This window comes from Corella eumyota, chromosome 1 (assembly GCF_963082875.1).
Source record: "Corella eumyota chromosome 1, kaCorEumy4.1, whole genome shotgun sequence".
Classification (NCBI taxonomy): domain Eukaryota; kingdom Metazoa; phylum Chordata; class Ascidiacea; order Phlebobranchia; family Corellidae; genus Corella; species Corella eumyota.
The window spans coordinates 10190043-10216184 of record NC_137490.1 but is presented as its reverse complement, the minus strand read 5'-3'; the positions used below and the strand labels follow the sequence as shown (position 1 = coordinate 10216184).

The window sequence follows — 26142 nt, the reverse complement described above, 5'->3', positions numbered from 1 at the left end:
ATGGCAGACAATTTTGCTATTTTTCACTTTTACAAATATTTAAAGTTTAAATATTTTCAACCGCAAAAAAAAGTTAACAACTTTTAAAACAAACCCATTAAAATAATTTTTATGTCATAAAAATAAAGATGTTTGTTAAATAATTTAAACAGAAACACAAAAGAAACTCACTTAAAGAATCATGCAACAAATCGGTAAGTTTGTAATTTCTAAAAGGAACATGAGAATTTTGTTTTTTTAAAGAATGGATCATCACATCTTCTAGTGCTGACAAACTGTGATAAATATTTTGTGCTTCCTTTAATCTATCTCCTGATGCACCACTTTTTAAAACACAATCTGAACCAGCAAGATCAATTAAATTTAACTTTCCTGTAAAAAATAAACACAAATATATTGAGCAAATTACATAAACAATACAAAAGTAACAAAATATATAACAAAATTTAAAATAACTGAAATATTTAAAGTTTTTAAACTTTTAAATAATCACCTAGGGTTTCGGAGCCAGTTGTTTTATTTTTTCATTCACAGTTACAGTAAGTACGGCATGTGATTTTGAACTATGTTCAATTATATAGAAGCAGTCTCTCTTCGCAGCAGTCTCTCTTCTATTATGATCAGTTCAAAATACCTTAAACACAATTTGTTAAGTTTTTTTTGTCATATTATATTGATTTTAGAAATTAAAGGGAGTTTCCAAGAAGATGGTTAGGGTAATGGGGTTAATAAAAATTTTCGATAACAATCTTAATCTTTTAAAATTAATATTGAAAACCAAATTGTATTCCGATATGGTATTTGTTTTTCATATATCTGTTTGTCAAACCGCCAGAATCGATATATTATATAAATCTAGCAAGTTATGTTCAGTAAAAAGTCACTTTTCATGTGTAATATTTCAAAGAAAACCCTAATCTGGTAATTTGAGCTTACTCCTTTTGTAATCAAATACTTGCATAAGATTCCTAAGCGTCCCCATAAATTATAGACCTTAAAAAACTATGGTTAAATAAAAAAATCTCTTAGTGTTTCCACTAAAAATGTTTAAAAATACCTATTGTTTTTTATTAAATTTAATTTCAAATTGCAAAACTTAAACCATTAACAACAATAACAAATAACCAAACTTTTGATGTTTTTTTTACAAGTTGCTGAAGATTGAGACCATTCCTCACACTCATTACAAACACCACCTGCAGGTTTACTTATAGTAGTTTTTAATACTAATGTAATTGCTAATGTTGTAAAAATAGTATTGAACGAAAAGGACAACAAATCAATTAAAATAGTTTAGTTTTGTTAGTTTTTAATCAATATATTTTAATTCTTTTAAATGGAAATTAATGTTTACTGAGCCGTACACGCTTTTTTTGGTTATCCTCGATATTACTTAAGTAATAAAAGCATAAAATTAAAAGTTAAACTTGTGAAAAAGACTAACTGTTATTAAATAATATATATTAAATAACAAACTACATTAAAAATGCACTACTTTTCATTTTAAGGCATTGTACATCACAAATTTTGCAACTTGCTCTCGAAATCGAACTAGCTAGGGTTTCAGCTCGATTAGGGTTAGAGCAAACCAGGGTTAGCGATTCCAACAAAAATTAAATCGAGTACGCAAAAAATTTCCATTTTTTTTTTTTTTTTTTTTAATTTTTTTATGTCTTATTTAAGGGTGCTACCATGAAAGCAGTGGGAATTAAACCCACAGCCTCATTGGGTGTAGCAAGTGTTCTTACGACTACACCACGCTGCCGGTCTAATTAATATTACTTGCAACTTCTGTAAAAATCTACAAAACTTGGTGGCTTCTTCCCATGAAATTGAGTTAACTGCACCACTTGGTAGAGCATAGCATAACCCACTGTAAAAATATTTGAATTCATATAAATCCGACAGTGTGTTGTAATGGTAAAAAAACATTAGGCTTTACTACATAAAATCCTGGCTTCTGACCTTTCTGCTTCTATGCTGTTTCGCCCTTAATATTAAACTGTCACAGTTAACTTAAGACTCGGTTTTGAGGCAAAATATTTTTTCTATGTTTGGGCTGTAACACCAACCTTTCCACACCATAGTAAATAAATATTATTTTTACTAATAAACAAAAGACCAATTTAATAAAAAAATGAATTACTTTATTTTTTGCTCCCAGCTAATAAAATTGTAAAAAAATTTAAATCAAATAAAAAATACTGAGTTTTACTTACATCCATCTATCAGGATAATAACAAACGAAATCCATTTTTATTTTGTTTAACTTTTCCACTGCAATTTTACCATACTTGTATATTGGTTATACTGCAAAAATCACCTAACCTAGCATATGAGAGGCAATACCTTACAAAAAAAAAAAAAAAATGTTATTATTAGAAGAACTTTATAATATTAGTTATCATTCTTAAAAATTAGGCACTGTAGTATTTAATAATTGCTAAAAATAAGATAATTTTGTAAAGAGGATGATTTTACACTTGTACTTGATATATAGAGATAGTATGCTAATAATATTTGTGTAAACTTTGATTTTAGTGTTAGTTTTATATTTTTAAATACTAAAGAAGAAAAATAATAAAATTCAAAACAATAAATTTTTTTTTTTATAATGTAGTATTTTTATATACGTTGTTAAAAATTAATTTTAAATTAGTGTTTACAAAGTTATTTTTTGTTATTTTAATATTTTTGCGTACTCGATTTAATTTTTGTTGGAATCGCTAACCCTGGTTTGCTCTAACCCTAATCGAGCTGAAACCCTAGCTAGTTCGATTTCGAAAGCAAGTTGCAAAATTTGTAAGGTAGAATGCCTTAAAATCATTAGTATCGCAATTTTATTGTAGTTTGTTATTTAATATATATCATTTAATAACAATTAGTCTTTTTCACAAGTTTAACTTTTAATTTTATGTTTTTATTGCTTAAGTAATGTCGAGGATAACCGAATAAAAGAAAGCTTATACGGCTCAGTAAACATTGATTTCCATTGAAAAGAATTAAAATATATTTATTAAAAACTAACAAAACTAAACTATTTTAATTGATTTGTTGTCTTTTTTTGTTCAAAACTATTTTCACAACATTAGCAGCCACAGTAGTGTCAAAAACTAACACAAGTGAACCCGCAGGTGGTGTTTGGACTCAGTGTGAGGAATGGTCTCAATCTTCAGCAACTTGTAAAAAAACATCAAAAGGTGGGTTGTTTGTTATTTTTGTTAATGGTTTAGATTTTGCAATTTAAAATTAAATTTAATAAAAAACAATAGTTATTTTTAAATATTTTTAGTGGAAACACTAAGAGATTTTTTTATTTAACCATAGTTTTTTAAGGTCTATAATTTACGGGGACGCTTAGGAATCTCATGCAAGTATTTGATCACAAAAGGACTAAGCCCAATTACCAGATTAGGGTTTTCTTTGGAATATTACATATGACGTAAAGTGACTTTTTACTTAACATGCTCTGCCAGATAATTATAGAATATACCTATTTTGACGGTTTGATAAATAGATGTATAAAGAACAAATAGCAAATATATCAGAATACATTTTGGTTTTCAATATTAAGATTGTAATCGACAGAAGAAGATCACCACCGACGCAATAAGATCACAACCAACGGAATTAGATCCCAGCGGCCGGAACAAGATCACAACCGCAAGAATAAGATAACAACCGACGGAGTAAGACCTTAATCCTTTAAAATATTTTTTTGTCAATATAAAAAAGCATGACTCTATATTTTAAGAATTACTTCCATTTAAGGATGAAATTCACTAACGAATTCATGACGTTTCAAACAAGAGCAGAAATGTAGCCGACCGTCATCATTAGATATAGAATAGAGTTAATAAACTCCGTCAACAGGAAAAAAAGCAACTTGATTAAGCTCGAGTTTGAAACTGACGCCCTACTATTAAGTTTACACCAGCAAATAACATTTTATAATTAAAACAAACGCAAGCATAGTTTATTGCTGAAAGCATTTATTAAAACTTTTAATGCACCACGTGAAATAACAATAGTAAAGCAAAGTACATAATAGAAAGAAAATACCTGGAACCAAATAAAAAATACAAAAATGTGTTTATGAAAATAAGTGAAAAGTAAAAATATAAACCAAAAAACAGTTTTGAGCAATCATGATTAGTTTTTAGAGTATGTCGGACATATCTACTTGCTCTAACTGTCATTCAAATTTGTGTTCAGAGTAACAGCGTTGTGAAGACGATAAAAATCTTTCCTGTTTGCTCGTAAATCGTCGACGGCATGACTAGCCACTCTATCGTTATCTATCAAATTCCACCTGACAAATCAACATTTGTCTAATTTAAAACGGAAAAATAAAACTAAGCATGCCTTTTTGCATATCAAACGAAGTAAAAACTATTGGTGGATTTGTTGTTTTTGTAGGACGACTTTTTAACTACTTTACTTTGTTGTAAACAGTTTAATCCAAAAATATACTTATTTTTTTACTGATATGTGCCATTATGCTAAATCTTTGACTATTTAAATTAACTTAACCGTTGTTGTACATAAATAGGTTTAAAAAACGTCATATATAATTATATCTAAATATTTTTCTTCGGCGAACAATGAGTAATCTTAGAGCCTTTAATTTTATAGTGTGTTACGACAAGTCAGCACCTGGAATCAAACATAAAACCTGTGTGGTGATGTTTACTACTACGCCGCAAATTATTTTTAATTTAAATAAGAGCAAAAGATAGTGGTTTTCAGTTTGTTTAAAGATTAGCTAAATACAGTGCATACCTAAACGAAATTCTAGGAGGTTCTGGTTCAATCGAGTTGCGAGTTTTACGTAGAATGTTTAAAAGCTTGGCTCGAATCTTGCTTTGAACATTGCGAATCGTTTTTTGGTTCCATCTAGCAATTTCATCGGTACCACCGACAGCAATATTGATCATCATTCTAATTCCATTTACCTAAAAAATAATGTTCGTTTTATGGTGTAAAATTTAACTACACACATAAAATGTAGCTTAGTGTATGTATGTATAATGCACATGCCTATGGCGGGCTATCAACTAGTTTTGTTAATGACCAAGGATTTTGGCATTTACAATAAGTAATACCAAAAATAATATTTGATATAAGAAAAAAAACATAAGGTTTATATCTTTTATTTTCACAAACTTGATAACTAAATTGGTGTTAAAAAAATTTAATGAGACAATTTTAAGAAAATATCATAAAACATATTTAAAAATTCATATTTACTTCAATAAGATCTTTAGGTCCAATGTCAACATCGAATTGAACTTCAATATCATGATCTGAAAACAGTGAACACCAGCCACATCTTAACACAAAAACTATTTATTACTTTGTTAACCACAGAATAAAAAAAAATATTGTTATTGTTTTAGCGTGTTGTAATGCTTTACATTTACCTAGTCAACATTGAACCCAGACCACAAATGGCTCCCGTATATCGAGTTTCAGTTGAATTTGTTCGTAATTCAATAACAGGCGAAAACAATAAACACAAAAGAGATTGTAATCCCTGTATATTTGGAAGCAAAGTCGTATTTCTGCACAAGTAAAACTATTTAATCATTTTATTTAGTTTTTTACTACTCTATAGCAAATATTATTTATATTTTTTATTTGGCTTGTAAAAACTGTCAAACTTTGATCAATTTTAAAATACTGAAAAGTTTTAAATTTAAATAAAATTTTCTTGTAAACATTTGTTCAACTGACCTGGCCAACATTGTACTTCCAGTTTGATTAATTCCAACTTCTGCGGCTACCATCAAAACACTACATAGTTTGATGTAAATTATTTTATACCAATATGATCCATTTATTTAAATACTAATGTCCTTACAGGATAATTAAAGTACACTGCCTCCAGTCTTGGGTTTGAATGCCAATTTTTAATTTAGATACATATTTCTATAACATATATTTGCGTTAGCAGTTTAAAACATTTTTGTTTCCTAAATATACATATACTAGTATTTAGGTATGGTATGCAAAACAACTCAAAAATCACTAACCTGTTTGTGTTGTTTGGTTCTGATTTAATGGTGACATTGTTTATTCCGCTTCGATCAATGTTGACTCTTCGTCGGCCCCCGATGTTTATAATGGAGGAAAAACTTGTTTCAAAAGATGTCCGAGGTCCAAAAACATCAATCTTGATATTTTAATTAAATTTACAAATACAAACCAATCTCGTAACTTAAACAAAGTTAACTGATCGCTTAATATCTAATACACTATTTAATCTACAGTTTCAATACTACAAATTACATACTGTTGAAATAAAAAATAATAAGAGAAAAAAAACGTTTTTATCAATTTCAATTTTAAAATTTGTTTCATAACTTTTTTATTGTTTTTGTGCAAAAATTTTTTTACCTTTTTTAAATCAGAAATAGGAATTTTTCTTCCCCTTATCACATCATTGACTTCTGTCCAATCTTCCCGATATTTGTCAGAATATTCTTTACCGCTTTTAATTTTCTTTTCTTCCGCTAATTCCCAATTTTTATGATTATTCTATAAAAAATTTAAAAATACAATTTTATTAATATTAAATAAATGTTAATGTGTATAAAAGGCACACAACAGGTTTTTAACTTACATTTGAAGCAGTTGATTAAAATACCCATGGTTTAAACTGTGAGTAATTACAACTACTGGGTTGTGTAATACAACTTGTATCTATTAAACACTTATAAAATTTAAATAGGTTTTTTTACACAAACTAATATGTGATGAAAATTGCTATATTAAAATATAAATATGTAAAAAATTTAGGTAAATAGAAAATAATAAAATATTTTTTTTTAAACAAATTTTAGTTTTTGTTTTATTAATTGTGAAGTCCAAAATTATTTAGTAAAAATTTAAAATTTAAATAAACTCAATTAGTCATATTCTTAAAATTATTTTAACATATAAGTGATTTGTGACTTTTCTTAAAACTTGAATTTTATAAAGAAATAAATTAAAATAAATAATGTAATATTAAAAGCCAACATTACTTACAGTAGATAACTTCCCTTCTTGCCTTTTAACAAAGAGTTGTTTTTCCACCAACAACACATTCAAAAACTCATCACTGGATGTAAATATATCTGCATTTACAACATTTCCGACAACGGAATATATCTTAAAACATATTACAAAAGTTTAAGCAAATCTGTTACTATTTAAGTAACCTATAACAGCGTAAAAAGAGTTTTGGAGTTCGGTACTAATTAAAAGCATAAAACTGAAATTTCAAATGGGTTTAATTTTAAAAATATAATAAAATACCTTCAATTTCAACACAAAGTTGCTTTTCTGAATTATTTTTGAAATAAAGTTTAAACATTCTTTATCCAAAATGTTTTTTGCCACCTCAATTCCTCTTGGGCGAAACTCAATTACCTTTATTAATATAAACTCCATTAACAATAAGTTAAATAAATTTAAATATTTGACTTTAAAAACAAAAAACCTTTTTTATACTTTTAAATTAAAAATGTTGTAATAACAAACAATGTAAATATAAGCTAATTACAATAGGCAATCGTAAAATGGTTAATATGTATATAACATCAATAATATATATAAATAAGGTTGTAGTGTGGTATAGCAGTCATGGCAATAGATTATTAGCCTCACCAATGTCACACTATTCACCCTTAAGCCCAGCGTTAACAAACAGCTTAAAAACTTGTCACAACTGCACACCATATTTCAATAAAAATATAAAATCTACCACCATATGATGATATGAAAAAACATACAACTACAATTAAGTATTACCTTCCCCTAAAAACGTTACAAACAAAATAGAATAATTATAGTTTTTTAGCTGACCTGAAAGGGAATGCCCATAATAGAGTCTGGAATTGTTTTCAACAAATTTAAACTTGAACAGCTTAAACTATTTCCATAATCGACAAACCAAATTTTAAGGGGAAAGATGTTGATAATGAGAGCTCGGTAATACTGAGAATCTCCACATTTGTCCTTTGATGGAGCCAATACGAGCATTCCGACATGAACATTTTTTAAAGATTGTTGCTATAATGTTTTGAAAAAGGTTAAAATTATATTGAGAAAAAATAATGAGAAATAATTACCTGAAACGTGTTTTGTAACTTTTTAATAAAAAAATTAAAAAAACATAATTACAACAACACAGTAACTTAAAATCCTTCTTTATGTAAGTGGGGTATATAATAAATTAAGTTTTTCGATGAAATAATATAATATGATAATCAGTATAATCATTTAAATGTAATTTTATCTAAAAAAAAATTTCAAGAATTTCAAGGTCACAGTAAATAATTTCAAGGTCACAATAATAAATTTACAAATAAACTTATAAAAACAATTAAATAAAGTATAATAAACACTTCGTCAAAATATTTAAAAAATACATTACCAAAAATTAATGTAGAAATACGAAAGGGGACTTAGTTTTTTATAAATTTCAAGTTTTACCTTCTCAGAAATGGCTTTGGCAATTTCAGTTTGAATTTGATGCATAAACTCCAAATTTCTTGGCAACATTTTATAACCCCAAATCGATAATTTTGCACCAACGTAAGTAACTCTGATATGATTCCAAATCTATAAATTTAGAAAAAAATAAAATCAACAAGAATCTTTATTATCGAAATCTTTGATTTTAAAACATATTGTTATCAACAGTATTATTATTACAATTTTTTTTTCAGTTTTTGCACAATAACTTTTTTTAAAAGTGCTAGAGAATTAAAATTGTCACACATTGTTATACAGCTCAAGGCCGTTCATTGGTGATCGTTATTTACGATATAATCGCTTGTTTATTGAATTAATCGCTTTTTACATTGGTTCAAAATGTTTTTGTGCGCATGTACAGTCAGGTGTATAGGAAAAGATTTGCGACCCTTTTGCGGCAATGGATTAAAATAAAGCTTATAAGGCAGAAATTCAAATAGTTGTTGCAAAACATGGCTTAAATTTGATTATTAAGTTAAATGATCAATAAATAGTAAATCATGATATGATAACTTTAATTTTAAATTTATCGCATTTGGTGAGAAAAATATAGTTTTAAATTCGTGTGCTTTTGCATGTTTGTTCGCTAGAAAGTTAAATATGATTCTAATTAATTTGATTATCAATATCATGTAATCATTAATAGGAAATTAATATTTATTGAATATATCGCAAACGACACATAAAATATTATCACTGCTAGAAATTGTTGGTGTGTTTACAAGTAAAGGTGATAACAAATTTTCTGAACAGTAAAAGTTTTTTAAGGAATGGCTTTAACAGTGTCAATATTTAAATTATTTTTGAATATTTCAAACCATTATTTATTTGTCAAAAAAAATCTAGTTCGTATTGTCCTCATTCTTTTTTAAAGTTGCGTCTTAAAAAGTTTTTTTTTATAAATTCTGCAAAAATGTAGATGTATATTAATAGCAAAAATAGCATTTTTGCTACAATATAAAAAAAGTTATTAGACATAATTAGTTAATGAAACCAAATAAATTTACAAAATTACTTACTGGATCACCAGGCGTCGGAGTCTCATATTTAAAATGTTTCTTATCCAAGGTATCAAAAAGAAAATTAGTTGGATATTTAGCAAGTTTATTATCAACTTCTTTGTAACATTGATAAATGCTTAATTTTCGATTTGTGTTGCTGAGATAATTTTTTTTTAATTTTTATAATAAGATAATAATTTACCTTTTTAAACAAAATAGCATAATTAAATAAAAAAAAACATAAATTTTAATATGAAAAACACTAAAAAAAAACTAATAAATTTATCGATAAGACTTCATACTAAAATTACCGGAGTCGACAAGCGTTAAAAACAGCAGGAAGAACAGCACTTTCAGGAATCTCTTTACTCCTTTCAAATTCAATAAAAGCTTTGGAGCCTTCATAATACACAGCTTTTTGAATTCCACAATTTTTTGTTTGTTGAATAATTGAGTCCTTGTACAAAAAGCCTTTTCCTAAAAACGATTTTTAATGAGTTACAAATAATTGCTGTTGCAAGCACTGAAGAATTTAAAAATTAAACTATGTGTAGTGGTTAAGGTTAGAACACTTAGATTTACTAGTTTAATCCTCATTAATTTATTACTATACAACCCTTAAGCAAGAGAAAAAACCGGCACATGGTGTAATAGTAAGAACACTTGCTACACCACGAAGTCGTGGGTTTAATCCCAACTACTCTCATGCTGTAGCTTTTTAAGTAAGGCGCTATAAACAATATAAACTCCTCCTGAGCCGGCACTTAATTAGCAGCTTAATTATTGAGCAATTATAATCTATATAATATAATATTCCAAACTGTTAAGGGCAACTCGAGACTGGGTCAAAGTAACTGATTTTAGTTTTTTTGTTAAAAAAAAAATCCAACCTATACTTACCAATCAAAAAAATAATAATGCAAATTAAAGGGATATGGTTTAATATTTTTGAAAAAAAATCAATGCAAATGATATACTAAATAAAGTTTTTAAAACATATAAATTTACAGATTGTCTTATATGTATATAAATCTGAGTACTGAGATAACTAAATATTGAGACTATGGGCCTTTCCACACTTAATTGATAATAACTTGTGATAATATGATAATTGTGATAATACACTGTGACTGATAATAAAAGCATAAGAATCTTTAAAAGAATTAGATTTAAATAACACAACTAAACCAATACATATAACTAAACATACCCGCAGGTAAACCAGTAAACATTACTGTAGTTTTTGGATTCAGAGTCGACATTTCTTTCACGCGTGCACTTTCATCCACATCACATTCCACAAAATAGTTTGGATAAAATGAACCGGCCATTACTATCTAAAAAAATACTATTGATTAAAAAAATGCTATGAGCTCAAATTAAAAACCAACAAGTTAATTATCAGGTAATCAGTCATTATTATTCCAAACTGCCAACAGCCACTTGAGACTGGGCCAAGGTTCTGATAGGATTCTATGTTTAAGTCATGATGTTTAGATTCTATGTTAAATCTTCTACCATTTGACCTTTTCAAGGGTAAATTTACACAAAAAACATACAATATCTTAGATATACCCTATTAACATAAAAAAATTGTAAAAATCCTGTTAAATGCTATTAAAAAAGGATATTTAAAAAAAAAAGTTACCTTTAAAATAAGAAGATTTTGTTGTTCATCTACTTCGTCTTGCCAATACCACGAATCTTGAGATTTAATGTTGAAGTGACTAAGCCTTTCTTTTAATTCTTCAACCAAACAATCAACCTCATGAACTCTCTTGATTTGTAAAAAGTTTTCTCTAAAATAAAAATTTAGTGGTAACATTGAACTAGAAGTAAAAATTACACTTTTAAGTAATTTAAAATATAAAGACTTTATCAATCAAATATAGTTTTTAGACAGGCAATTAAGGTAAAATACTTAAAAAAATTACTTTCCCCAATCTATCTCATCCCTGGCCCTTCGAAAAAAATGGGAAGTTTTTAAGGTTTTCCACTGAGTATATGCGTTTAACATTGCAATACAGTCACTAAAAGAACCCTTGCTCCATGTAAACCTCATTTTAAATGCTTCCAATGACTTGTTATAGGGGCAAGCTAAAAAACATGGCTTCGAAAGAGCAGCAGCTAAAAACAAATAAAAAATTATATAACAATTTAATATAGATAAAAAATTATATAACAATTTAATATAGCTATACCTAATTAGGCTATGGAATAATGCTAAAAATTACAAACCTATTAATATAATTAATCTACCTTGAATTGATATTTAATTAAATTGGTACTTTTATTGGTATAAAGATTCCACCTTGAAGTCTTACCTATTATTAGGCAATCATTGAGACAACCAAAAACAAATCCAATCATTAACAATTTTCCCAATCTCATATCTAAAGGCAGCGAGGCTAAAACTGTTCCAACAAAAGTTAAATCTCCATCAAATCTTTTGTGACTTGTGATAGTAGACAATGCACCAATCTGTTAAACGGAAGTTGTTTTAAAACAAATTTTCATATATCATTTTTAACAAAAGACCCCATAAAGCACTTAATTATAAAACATTTTTCAAAGTGGATATAAACCAGACTAAAAAATTAGTTAAAATGTTTTATGAACAACAATCTAGTTAGATTTATGCAAGGTCACATGCAATATAAAAAATTATAAAGAAAAAAACACATTGTCTTTTTTATTTTTTTTTAAGTTTAACATTTTGTAATGTGATACTTAAAGTAACAAATCAAAAACAAAGTTTTTTCAAGCTTATGTTTTTTCAGATTAAAATTAATCATAATAAATGCAAAATAAACTTAACAAGTTAATTTAAAATAATTAAAAAAAATAAAATAATTAAAACCTCCTTAAGAAGCAATATAGTTCGTTCAATGTTGTGCACATCTGGAGGAGAAAAGGCAAGTGAAAGAATTTCCTTTGGCGATCCCAAATCCAGCATTTTTACCTTTTTTTATAAAATGTTAATGTTGTTTACTAGTTAAAAATTTAATTAACAAAATTATTTTAACAAAGGCACGATTTAACAAAAGTTAATAAGTCCAATGATAATATTCAAAATTATCTTAAAAGTTGAACAGAAAATTTAGGTTTGTTAATTAAGGAATAAATGCATGTAAGGTTTGGTGACCACATAAATTAAAAACTAAACTATAAAAAAATTATTTTTTTAATATAACTTTATAAGGTTTTCATATTATCATTTTTATTACTAAAAAAACAAAAAAAATTGACCTTAAGAATTGTGTTTTCTAACGAACATCTCTGCATTTCAGGAACAGCATATTCATCAATATTATATTTATAAAAATCCGAAGTGATCATGCGATAAACGTGGCCATCTGACACTCGACCTGTCCTTCCTGCTCGTTGTTTTAAACTTGCCTTTGAAGCCCACTGCAGCCGTAGACTCTTAATACAAAAATGTGATGACATTTTTTTGCAATAATTATATATATATATAAATTTTTATAAAAGTTTTTTTTTATTTTTTAATTTGCTATAAAATATCGCAGTTATTTGCTATAAAAAAAAAAAATAATCGCCAAAAATATCGCAGTTATTCTAATTGTAATTACCTGATAGTTTGTATCCTTATCACAAACCAAAGATTTTGTAAGACAAAAATCAATCACATATTTGATATCTTGCACAGTAATAGAACTCTCTGCTATATTGGTGGCCAAAACAATCTCAAATAAAATAAATTTAATTGAATAAATGACAAATACAACATAGTTTAATATTCAAAATGATTAATAGGCACGTTACACAATGGTGCTATGGCACAAAAGCAGTGTCCAACAAAACACAAGATCCCATGCTGTGAGGCCAAGAGGTTTAATAACCAATAAATATGAGCTTAGTAAAAGTTAAATAAAAAAAAAATATATATATATATGTTTATGTAATGTATGTATGTCCGATTTATAGCCCCAAAAATATATAAAGCTGCTTTTTGTGGTGCACAGGGCAGGCAAATTAATATGAACAAATATTAGTTGAAAGATGTGACCGTATTATGGCAACTTAAATTAACACTAAAAAAAAAAACTAAAAAAAATTTATTTATAGGTTTACCTTTCTGTATCCCTGTCTAGGTTTGGAAAACACAAGTTGTTGTTCCTCCATTGTTATAGAAGAATGCAGTGGCATTATCTGGTAATTTTTTTGAACTTTATTGTATTCAAGAATACCAGCTAACTCTTTAATTTGAGCCAAACCAGGCAAAAACACAAGCACTGACCCACGAAAAAATTCAGGTCCATTGTTTTTAAACAAATCCTGAAGAAATAAAATTTATTTTTTAAATTCTTTAATAACAATATTTTTAATAATACCTGAGAGGTATAAAAACTAATTGATTACCTAAAATTAAACAATTGCAATACAAAATAATTCTATAATTTAAAAATTCAATGACAGGTTTTAGTGCTATGTAGAGCATACCTGTTTTTCGATATTGTCAAAGCGGTCAATTAGCCTTGCTGCAATGTCATACGCTTCATCTGAAATATCAGGATTGTTAACATCCAGTATTGGTAGTTGACCCATTGAGGATAAATGTTCAACAAAAGTTTCTTTTGAGGAAAATTGTTCACCCTCAAAAAATAACAAATTATGATAATTTAAAAATATTATATATTTCCTTTTCAATGTGATATTAAAGGTACTACATAGATTAATTCTTTAAAAAGGTTCAAGATGTAAATTTATCTAGTAAAATCGAACAGCATAAGGCAAATACTTTTTTTAATAAATGAAAATATGTAGCCTAAATAAATTAAATAACAATTTGTAAACATTTAACTACAATTAATTTTTATGTTTTTGACAGATAACAACAATAGCTATAATGCCAAGCACATAACATTTGTTTGTACTTTGTATTAGGAATAAGCTAAGTTACCTCAATAATTATTGATTGAGCTTGATGTAACTGTCCTTCTACAGGTACCCCAAAGTATTTTGAAAATTCTGTTGTATTATAAGTGGCAGACATCAAAATGACCTGGTAAAAAGGGTTAGTTTTTAGTTTAAAATGGTCAATACCTAAATAAAAGATAGTTCACATGACATTGGTTAAACTATGAACAACAGGCCAACATGATTTACTATATAAAACTTAATATGTAATATTTAGCATATATAAATAATGACTTATCAGTAAAACAAAACAAATAAATGCTAAAACACTTTGTTTACTACCTTCACTGATTGAGAATTGTAACAAAGAAGTTTTCTGACAACCAACAAGGCAAAGTCAGTTTCTTGATCTCTTTCATGAACCTGCATATAGTTACAACACTTACTTTTGTTAAATGAAGTCTTAAGTTTAAAACCTCTCTGAATAAGACTCACTTCTGCCAAGCCCAAAAAATCAGTAACAAATTCTTTTGCATTAGGATCAACAATAGTTAAAACTTCCAAAAACAATTTAAGACGTGGTTAAAATAACAAATGTTACTTTAGGTTTAGGCTAAAGTTGGCTTCCCCGCAAATCAATATTAATGTCCTCAGTTATCTTATTACAAAATAAAGAAAAATCATATCGAAAAAAAAAAAAAATTATACCTCATCCAAAATAATGTGAGTATAATTAGTTAAATGTTTTGCTTTAACTAATTGACAAAGAAGTACTCCAGTGGTAACATAAGTTATCCTTGTATCTTGAGTTGTTTTTTTATCCAAACCAACTTGGTAACCAACCAACTGGCCAACCTTCAAAAAAACAATAAACTGTGATCACAATTAAAATATTTGGCATCAATTAGAGTAAACCATTATTTACAAACTGTATTGAGATGAATACTAGGTGTGTTAACACTATGACATCTAATCTCGTCTGTGGAAATACATAATTTATTTTTGTTTTAAATTGTCCTGTTAAATTTTAAATTTTAACTTTTAAAATACAAAAAGATTAGTTTTTACATATGTGAAGGCCACAGTTTTTTTCAAGTATCTGGAATTGGTTATACATTAAACTTTTTAATTAAATTATCCAATGATATAAAAATATAAATTAATTTATTACCAAACTGTCAGATTTACCTATTTTTTAAGTTAAATGCATTGCAAAAACCTATGAATGTAAATTTATTTTTTTTCTGTTTAACATTAAATAAAGAAAACAAAAAAAATCCACAAACCTTCCAATTTCGTTCAGCACTTACACGATTTGCAATACTGATGGCAGCAATTTTACGAGGCTGAGTGACAACAATATTGCAATATTCACCATCCTATTTAAACATAAATTTTAAGTTATACTTTTTTGACAAAAAAATAATAAAACATAATTTTTAATTATTTACTAAAAATAAAAAAAATCTTATATATATATTAAAGTAAAAAAGGAACTTTAATAAATATAAAAAATAGAATTAATGTAACTAAACAAAAATTATTATCATCCTGCTTCACATAAATATTAACCCATGCAAAACTTTTAAAACTAATAATCAAAAATTTTAATTTATTATCACTGGCCACGGCCATATACTTGAATATTAGTATAAATATGTGTATATATGTTATGAAAAATTTATAAATAAGTATTTTCGTGGTATTTTGTTTTCGAAAATTTTACATACAGTTGATAATTTTTTGTTGAAATTGCTGTTAAGGTTTGTCCAAAATAGATAAATAGAGTGCTGTTATCTTATTAATGGCATTGAATTCAAAAAATTAAAAACCGATAAATTTTAAAAACAATAAAACATTTTACCTTTGCACAGTTATCCAGAATAAATTGAGGAACTTGGGTTGTTTTTCCACTTCCAGTAGAACCTTTTATGATAACCACAGAGTTTCCCTTAATCTTGATTATGCATTAAAAAATAAAAATATTAATTGTTATATATACATAAAAGTTTTATATATACATAAAAGTTTTTATGATACAAAAGAAATTGTTTAAGGTCTACTTTTTCAATTAACAGCTAAAATTTACCAATCTTAAAATATCCTTTCTGTATTTAGTAGTTGGCAGTTCCTGATTGTAATTGTGATTAAAGTTGTAATGCTCATAAATCTGAAAATACTTATTTTTATAATTCTGTGTTGCAAGAAAGCTGATTTGCTAACTCCTAAAATAACATTTGTTACTTTTTTCTCTTTGCCTTGGATTACTTTTGCAGCTTTTTAATAATAATTGATTAGGTAATAATACCTAATCATAAATCCACATGTTTGTTTCAGGAATTAACATAAAAATAAACAGTAAGTGTCTTACTTAAAGACTTTACATAGAAGCATTTTGGATAATATTTGTGTACTGATGACCAGTGCCTTGATCATTGCAGACCATATCTGGCTACTGGTCAGTTGTTAACAAAATAATAACTAATTTGTGGCTACTCTGATTTTCAATTAAAATAACATATTTATATATAATAATTAGAAAATATAATTTAAACATGAACATGAAAGGTTTTAATAATAAAGTTTAAACATAAAAACACATTTGTCTACCTCTTTGTTGCTTAAGTGAACACCAAGATTACTTCTTAGAAGGGGAGGCGGAACTGAGTCAGTATCAAGTTGTGCCATGTCATCACTTAACAATGTTTCCTCATCAAAAAAGTCCCCTCTATCATTAAAACCTAATAAAACAATGAACCGCAAAGTAAAAAAATATTTTGAATAACAATGAAAAGCTACTGTGAATAATTTTCTTTGTTCCTAAATCTAAGATCAACTTGATCATGAGCCAAATTTTGTTGCTTTAAAGTCCATAGTTGTCCTGTGAGTTCATTTTTTTAACAAAGTGACATAGCGTGATTAATAACCTGGGAACAATGTATAGTCATTAAAAAATTATATAATATTGTAATTATGAATAAAATCTTAAAGTTCTAAAATAAAAATGCGACTAAACAGCCAAAAAAACATAAAGTAAATTATTCTACAATAAGTTGTGAAACTTCGAATTAAAATCTAATATTTTGAAATATTTTATAATTATTATTATAGTTATTTCAACCTAATTTGCAAATTTAAAATTTTTCTATCAGTACTAATCTTTAACTATTTAAATATGTTTAAATAAAAAAATATTACCATGTCGCTAAAACTACATAAAGACTACATTATATAAACAATTATTTTTGAAATTACCAGAATGGCTTGGATATTCTGAGGTTTCAGACTTCATGCTCATATCATGCATTCTTAAAACAAACAAAAATTTGTTAAATTAAAAAAGAATTGTGATTTTGTAAATAAGTATTAATACACAAAACTATATATATAAATATATATTACCAAAAAAGTTAGTATAAACAAAATCACTTTTCTAATCTTTTACTGGGTTGTTATATTTATTATTTAATGTTAATAAGTTAACATTGATGACATTTTTGTTTATAAAGTAGGCTGGGATTATCATTTATTAAAAAATCATTATATATAACTTTATATTTCATTAATTCCAACCTAGAATTTTTGATGTAATCTCATAAAAAAAACTATGGGTATACGGGTTAAATATTAGGCATTAGGATCAATGATATTCCCAATAGATTATTTAACAAAGTGCTACCATTATATATATATATACATTTTATTATAACTTTATTAATAAATATTACTTTTTATTTAAAAAACCATGTACCTTGAAGAATAATTTTATGCTTTATTGTAACTGAAAATTGTAGTGAGATGTTTAGTTAAATTATTTTTTTAATGCTATTATAACCTATATATTTTATCAATAAAAATTTTCCCTGATGCCATCATATTTGTATTTAAAGGTACAATTTACTGTTTATTAAAAGCAATAGATATCACAATAGTGTTTGTGTTTAATAAAACATTTTTAAAACATGGCCATCGTGAGTGCCTAAATGTTCAGTACCTATGTGCACCTAAATTGTATTAAAACTTCTTTTAATCTTCATATACAATGCAAATCATATGTATGACAAAACAGGTAATTTACAGTTCTGTTTAAGCTTTGACACATATTTACTTACATATCTGCTTAATAGCCCAAGTAAAACACCATAATTTCAGTAAGCTTAAGTAGTGAAATAGCCACAAATAACAAACAAATTTAAACATACTTGGCATCTTCTTGTTGAAAACTTTTTGCTTGAAAGGTTCCACATTGCGATGTTTTTTTAGGTGGGTTGGTTGGTGCCATAGAAAGCCATGCATTAATATCATCAAGATTTAAATCTTGCCTAAGTAAGCTATAATATGCCATCTATGTATTGCAATAAGTTCTTTAAATAGATAAAATACAAGAATATGTTGATATAAAAGAAAGCAAAAAAAACTTATTGTCTTAGTTTAACAACTAATAAAAAAATAAGCTTTAATACATTTTTATAACTGGTTTATAATATTTTTTTTTATCTGAATCTGACATAAAAATTAATAAATTGTAAAAGTAAGCCTCGGTCATAAATAAAATTTACTTAATTCACCATAAATAATTTAGTCAGTCACTTAAATTTTAAATAGGGTTGTTCAGCAGAATGTGATTTTTTGTTTTTTTAAATAACTAAGTTTTTAATCATAATTCTAACCAAACATTTTTACAATTAAAAAAACTCCTCTGTTTAAATTATGCCAATGCAACTTCAAATAACTACAGCATTCTTGATTTGGGCAAAAAATTGTATTTATGTCACAATATTTGCAAGAGACACTTTAGCCTGTTCACATGGATGCTTAAACCTTGTGACAAACAGTGCTAGAGTTTGGTTGTCTTGTTTTTGCCAAGCTTGTTGAAAATCAAAATTTAGGATCACTTGTACTTTACAGTTTTCAGAATAACTTTTGTATATTACTGGCCTGCCTGCTTAATGCTTTCTTTCAAATTTACGATCCTAGCTAATTCATTCTCGTACTTAACAGTCCAATGAATTTTTAAAAACTGTTAAGTACAAGTGATCCAAAATTAAAAATACAGTTAAAAAACGCAATTTAAACTAATCTCATATTAGTATTTAAAATAAAAATGCCTCTGTGATTTAGCACTGAATTTAAAATTATTTCAAACCTGCTAATGTGAACTGGTAGATAGGCTTGCTAAAAATTACGTCAAGTATATGTTTTAAATAATTTTACCAATAAACGATTAAAATTCTAACATGTTTAATGATTTATAAGAAATAAGCCCATTTGCAAAGCTTTTCCAAGACAAAACTTAAGTGCTGCCACATCTAAGCACAAACATATTGTTACTAAGGTTACTTGTAAAAAGTTACCAAAATGTTTAAAATGGCTTAAAAAATCTAACATAAAAAAGCAAAATTGCAATTAAACACTACATATTATTTAAATAGTACAAGGTGCAAAAGGTTCTGGTATGCAGTAACATGAAGATATTACCTTATTCAACAAAAGATTATGTCCAAAAATGAGTTCAATTAAAAAAAATTAATCATATAAAATTTACAGGCTGTTTTGCACATTATATTAAATCTCGAGTGCACCACAGGCAGGCGGAAATATGAAATTTGGGGAAACGTGCAACACTGCAGTCAGACAATCAGACAATGCAAACGCGGCCACGGTAATTTTTTCGCTTGCACGCACGAGGTTTTGTAGAAAACTGCCCTACTTTCTAGGTTAAAATTAAAACGCTCGTTTACAGTTAAAAACAGATGCAAGTTTTACACATGTTATATTCATGAGTTTTTTTTTTTCGATTTATCGAACTGTGTTGCATAAAACCAGAAAAACGATATCAAAAATATCCAATTTTCACACGTGTGTTCTTTCTTAAAGAATGTTTCCCTTTTTTAATATAAATTATTTTATTCAAATAATAAGGTTTATATATATTAAGGGTTAAAAATTTTTTTGTAAGTAAAAATCTATATTGGTCCCGCCCTAATAATATTTTTTAATATTTCGTTTTTAACAGATTTACTGATGGAGTGCGCTTACTTGTACAAGCCACAATTATTGGCAAATACTGGCAATGGTAGTCAAGCCAGACACCTTTTGGCAAGTAGCCATCAAAAAATGTAGACAGAAAGTTATGTTTTAATACTTTTTAAAGTTTGAAATAAATGGTTAACGTATGGAGCCAAACGAACACATTTAAAACTAGTGTAGAATCAATTGTAATAAGCCTATTACAATCAATTCTAAGTTCAAGCTAGTTCAATGTCATTGACCGGACACGTACAACAATTATTCTCGTTACAACGGGCGTCAACTTCAAACAATGCACTCTAAAATCGCCCTTAACGAGAATTAGCCACGTAACCTGTACGTAGAAGGCCAGCGGCTTTACAACGAACGAACTTTTATTGCCTTTCGGTTGTGCTATAAATACTGGAACAATTTAAATATTCTTGACCAATCTACCGATAGTTTGTCATCGTTACATCGTCGGGCCAATCTAGCGATAGTTGGCCACCGTCGCATCTCGCAATAACTGGACCTACAAACCGTACTTCAACTTTAACGTCAGTCTAGCAATCTAGCTGATCTTGTAATGTAACTTTAAATCAAACCGTGTAAGTGTTTAGCCGTATTACAATAAAAGTATTACTGTTAACGTCTTGTCGTTTATAACTAAAACTTAAACAAAATACCAAACCAAATATAATCATAACAAATGGAGTCGGTAAACGGGGTCAAGTCAAATTAAACAATTAAACCGAATAAACAACCAAAATAACTACAACAATAAAATCTAGTAACTCTACACTAGCTTTTGTGGCCAAATGTGTTTAAGTTGTATGTGACACATTTGTTTTCGCTACACCTTGATAGCCCTGCCCAGCTTTTTTACCGTTTTGATAGGTTAGTCAACGATTTCAACAAATTACGTTGGTCAAAACCATTACTTTGTTTTTTCTTGTTTCATCACGAGCCCGTAGGCTCTTTTTTCAGATACCTGTATTGATGTTGTTCGAACACAAAATTGTTCGAACACAACCTAAATAAAAAATTAGTGTTAAATAAAAGAAACTAATGTATAAGTGTCAATCTGTTAAAAAAGTGTATCTACAATTCTTTTTAAATTTTTACGCATTTCGATTTAAAAATATTTGGAAACAGTGATTTTATTATTATCCGCTCCAGCAAAATCTCTCACGCCGGAAGTTACTACTTTGATTTTTTTAATGAAGTTTCTTGTTTATAATCATCGAGTTGTTATTGCCGCTTTGTAATCTTTTATAGCAATTACCACAGCTATCTGGCAATCATCAAAAAGGGAGCTCTATTTGCGTCGTCGGTAACCAGACACTTCGGCCCCCGGACACTTCGGCCAAAATTTTTTTTTCAAAATAGCGGGGTTTTTGCATTTTAATTACCGCGAGAAATTTTATTTTCGCATAGTTATATACAGTTTTTTAGACACTATTTGAAACAAAATAAGCAGTAAATTAATATTTTTTTTTTAAATAATGTGCAAGAACATGTTATCTTTCTTTTGGCGTGTCAATTTTTTAATTTTACAAACTAAAACCTATAAAAAACTAATTTTGAAAGCGCTCGCTTTTAGGTGCCACAAGACGATGCATTATGATATCACGTATTTTGCGAAATGGGGGCCGTCTTTCTAAACGATATTTGAAGAAAATAGATCATGACTCCCCGCTCCCCGCAGTTTAATGAAACATTTCGCAGGCCGAAAGCGATTAGTCGTAAAATTTTGCAGGCCAAAAGCACCCGTCTTTAATTCGTTTTAAAAAAAGGTTTTTAAAAAAAATAATTTTCTAAAAACTAACATATGTCATTAAGGTAATAACTAATAAAAACTTTAATATATACTGTACTTTATGCAAAATTTTATTTTGAATATCGGTAAAATATGGTCTTGCGCTGACTATATACATGGGAATTTCATCGCCGACTCCCCGCCGTTTTTTTTTTTTTAATAAGGTTGTTTTTTGCTAGATAAAGCAAAAAAAATTGTGCAAATATTTCATTGACATTTGATTTAGTTAAAAGTAAGATTTTTTGCATTTATTGTAAAATAGAAGACAACAAATATTAGTGTTTTGCAACACATTACAAATCCCAACCTTACAATTGAATATTGGTTTGCACACATTGGGTTATAAAAAATTGATTGTGGTACCAAAACTGAGCAAAAACACCACAAAACACTTATTTTTCTATGATTCATAGTCAAATAGCAAAATTAAGTTCAAGAAAATTGTTTACTATGGCAAGTCCAGTGCACATCAAAGGTTAGTTAGGGTCTTAGTTTTTTTTTAACTCAATATTCTATAAATATTATTTTGCATACATTTTTGGCACACAAATTTAAAAAAAATTGTCTTATGATATAAATCAAATAAGAGACTTAAAACTTGTGTCAACTGCAATTGTCAACTTGATTTTTTATTTAATTTAAGCACGAATCGAAGTTTATCCCAATTCCAATCAAACTCGAAGTAAAATACCAAATAATAAGGTGGATTGGAATGTAGAGTTTAAAGATTATAATCCTGCTGAATACACAGCTCCTGCTGTTAAAAAGGCTCCGGTTTGGGCTGATCCTGATTTTAAGTAATGTATTATATATTTAACCTGTAAGACTGTTTTTAAAACAAACTTAACATGAAAGATTTAAAAATTTTTTATCCTTAATGTAAAAAGCTTGTCTTAGCACTCGGACCCCTTTTAGAGTTTTTTCTTTTTAGTAAAACCAAGTTTGTGGCTACTACACAATAATGCCAGCATTTTGTAATAAATAAATACTATACATATAAAATAATTGTTATACCCAATTTTAGCATATTAAATATAGGTGAAACCTAAATTGTTACACAATATTAAACACTAAGCTTAATAATGATTTTTTTAAATCACACCTACTAACTTTGAAACAAAAATCCTATCTTACAATATAATTATATTTTCAAAGAAATAGGAATTGCAAAGAAAAACCACTCTATAATGAAGTTGATGGTTTGGTAAACAGAAAAAGTTTTGAAGGAAAATATAAAGTGAGTTTGTTAAAGAGTATTTTAAATAAATTTAAGATTAGCAAATAAAACACTATTGTGCTCTGTTGTAATGTAAATTTTTTTTAAAGACAATACCATGAGAGGTTTTTTATTTATTTTTTTCTAGAAAAACTAACATTGTTCAGTATTATGCAATTAGTAAGATTTGTCAAATTTAACATTTTGTATTTGATGCTTATTATCTAATCCTCAGTTATTCTATAATTTTCAGATTACTAAAGATAATGTTCCTTTAAATCCATGTGGAAGAACAGGATTATGTGGAAGAGGATTATTAGGTAAATGGGGTCCTAATCATGCAGCAGATCCCATAGTTACAAGGTCAATAGTTTGTGATATTAATTATCATTCTTAATTAATAGCCCAATGTTAAATAATTGTGGTAAATTAAGAAATTTTAAAGTTAATTAATTTTTTTTAAAGAATGTAGTTCTGTTTTGTGTAAATTTGTGGTTAATAATTATAAAATAAAGGTGGAAACGGGATAATGGAAATGTTGTTAAACATCATTTAACTAAGAATCCCATTCTTCAGTTTGTTGCAATACAAAGAAAAGATTCAAAGGAATGGGCCATACCAGGGGTAAAAAAACTTTAACATTAATCCATTTAGGAAAAAAAAAATGTACCAAAATATTTATGGTTTAGGTGGTAAATAAAACATAAAATAAGTTTAATTTGCATACCAGGGAATGGTTGATGCTAATGAGAGAGTGTCAGTGACTTTGAAAAGGGAGTTTGGAGAAGAGGCTTTAAATTCTCTTGAAGCGACACCAGAGGCTCGAAAAGAAATAGAAGAGCAAATAAAAAAACTTTTTAAAGCTGGAGCTCTGGTATTTTTTGAAATTAATGTTTTTTATATTGATGTGTTCATCACATGCACAATATTTTTATACATACATTTTTTTACTAATTTGTTCAAATATATATATATGTTAATTTAATATTAATAAATCAACTTACTCAAAAAAAATAAATAAATTAATATGTTTTTATAACGAAAACATAATTATTAGCTAACAGAATCCTTTACTAACATCGTTTTTTTAAAATTGTGGTTAATGTTTAGAAAATAAAAGTAATTGTTTATTAGGTATATAAGGGTTATGTAGATGATCCAAGAAATACTGATAATGCTTGGATGGAAACCGTTGCTGTTAACTTTCATGATGACTCAGGCAGGTTTAAAATAAATTTAAAATTAGAGAAAATGAAAACAAATATTTATATTATTTAAAATTTAATTTTTTCATGTTTTTACTATTAAGTTTTAAAAATATATGAAACTTTTTTTTTATTAACTTATGCTTTTAAATTTCCATATTTTTGGTTTAGGAAAAGGAGTTGGTAGGTTACCATTGAGTGCAGGTGACGATGCAGGTGCTGTGAAATGGATTGATGTAAATAAAGATCTTAATCTTTATGCTAGCCACATTATTTTCTTACAAAAAACTACAAACAATTTAGATGCACATTGGTAGTTTTACTTATTTATAGTTAAAACAATTATATCATTATAACATAAAAATAATAATGCTTCGATTTTTTTCAATCTTTTTTACATCGCTTGAAAAAAGTAACTGCAGTCTTCATATTTTAACATAAAATTTTATGCATTATTTCCTTACTATTTTTTACTTATTAAATTAAATCACTGTTAAATAGAATGGTTCAATAAACATTGTGACTGTACAATACCAACTCTTAACAAACCTAGATATTTGTTTATGGTTAAGTGAGATTTTTTTTATTTGAAACCTAAGGTTTGATTGTTATTATTATGACTGTAAATGAGGCTGGTGAGATTGCTCACTAACATGTTTCACGAAGAAGATGCCACTGTATAAATCCAAAATTAACAAGGCAATAAGTTAACTTTTAATTTAAAATGCAATTTTTTGAAATTATTTATTAGAACTAATTAGTTTGTAGTAAGCAAACTTTGTTTGGTCTAACAAAAAACTATTACCAATTTTTTTGCACATTGGGTTAAATATATTATATTACGGGCAATACTAAAAGAAAGGGGTAAAGAGAAGACAGGGAGGAAGGCAAGCCCTAAAAGGAAGGGAGGAGGGAAGAAGGGGCTCAAGGGAAAGTATTTTTCAGTTAATTTTAGTTAGCAGAGAAAATTGTCAATACTTTCCTGATGCCTCATAATTGCAAATTAGTAACGCATGTAGTGCTTAGTATTTTAACGCAGTGACAATAAAATTTACTTGTTACAAAATATTGGCTTTTAAACGAGATCAGCAAAGCAATTAGGGTCGAAAGCTTAATTGGTATCATTTACAATGAGAATAATATTTTTTTTATTTTTTAGCAAGGAGTACGTATATACTCAGGTAAAAAACGCAATAGCAATTATTTTCTTTTGGCCATGACTATTTTATTACCCAGTGATCATTATTTACTCGAAACAAAAACATTTTAACAGGGTAATGACAAGTTTTTTTGGTAACAAATTTAACACTTCTCATTTCTAATTGTTTGGTAACAAACTAAACATTTAACAGATAAAAAGTTAATTATTATTTTAAAAAAATATATAAAAGTTAAATTATCAAGTAAAGCGATTAGTTAATCATTACTTTAACCTTGTTTATGTTTTTTAATATTAAACGTGTAAAAAATAAGCAACAACATATGTAA

At 27.2% G+C, this 26142-nt stretch overlaps 2 protein-coding genes and 1 long non-coding RNA gene across 3 annotated transcripts; 2 read left to right on the top strand and 1 right to left on the bottom strand.

Annotated features, from left to right (window-relative positions):
- The first annotated feature begins 3046 nt into the window (after positions 1-3046).
- LOC145750192 (uncharacterized) lies at positions 3047-4061 on the top strand. The gene is made up of 4 exons (XR_014283669.1): positions 3047-3200; positions 3337-3442; positions 3575-3689; positions 3772-4061. It is a non-coding gene; the product is annotated as an uncharacterized LOC145750192 (long non-coding RNA).
- Positions 3982-18750, bottom strand: LOC145750186 (ATP-dependent RNA helicase TDRD9-like). The gene is made up of 31 exons (XM_082566156.1): positions 18608-18750; positions 17661-17713; positions 17016-17146; positions 16495-16575; positions 16270-16362; positions 15692-15784; positions 15114-15260; positions 14748-14828; positions 14449-14550; positions 13989-14141; positions 13620-13823; positions 13118-13231; positions 12774-12950; positions 12385-12486; positions 11849-12005; positions 11459-11651; positions 11173-11323; positions 10735-10861; positions 9836-10001; positions 9543-9681; positions 8482-8610; positions 7852-8058; positions 7303-7416; positions 7033-7155; positions 6400-6540; positions 6036-6175; positions 5737-5796; positions 5424-5564; positions 5251-5332; positions 4783-4955; positions 3982-4312 (listed from the first exon to the last, which is right to left on the bottom strand). Exons 1-31 carry the CDS (start codon positions 18748-18750, stop codon positions 4189-4191), a joined length of 4041 nt encoding a protein of 1346 aa, XP_082422282.1. The 3' UTR covers positions 3982-4188.
- Positions 18751-21667: 2917 nt separating this feature from the next.
- Positions 21668-25172, top strand: LOC145748496 (ADP-ribose pyrophosphatase-like). The gene is made up of 8 exons (XM_082564965.1): positions 21668-22708; positions 22877-23030; positions 23389-23470; positions 23703-23812; positions 23965-24073; positions 24180-24323; positions 24584-24668; positions 24826-25172. Exons 1-8 carry the CDS (start codon positions 22636-22638, stop codon positions 24969-24971), a joined length of 903 nt encoding a protein of 300 aa, XP_082421091.1. The 5' UTR covers positions 21668-22635; the 3' UTR covers positions 24972-25172.
- Positions 25173-26142: the final 970 nt, after the last annotated feature.

Excerpts from the sequence above, each read along its gene's own strand:
- LOC145750186 (XM_082566156.1), bottom strand. The coding sequence starts at position 18,750 with ATGGCATATTATAGCTTACTTAGGCAAGATTTAAATCTTGATGATATT. Across the intron at positions 9,682-9,835 it reads TTTAACGCTTGTCGACTCCG|CAACACAAATCGAAAATTAA; the intron begins GTAATTTTAGTA and ends AAATTATCTCAG. Across the intron at positions 7,156-7,302 it reads ACTTTGTGTTGAAATTGAAG|ATATATTCCGTTGTCGGAAA; the intron begins GTATTTTATTAT and ends ATATGTTTTAAG.
- LOC145748496 (XM_082564965.1), top strand. The coding sequence starts at position 22,636 with ATGATTCATAGTCAAATAGCAAAATTAAGTTCAAGAAAATTGTTTACT. Across the intron at positions 23,471-23,702 it reads GTTTTGAAGGAAAATATAAA|ATTACTAAAGATAATGTTCC; the intron begins GTGAGTTTGTTA and ends TATAATTTTCAG. Across the intron at positions 24,074-24,179 it reads AGGAATGGGCCATACCAGGG|GGAATGGTTGATGCTAATGA; the intron begins GTAAAAAAACTT and ends TTTGCATACCAG.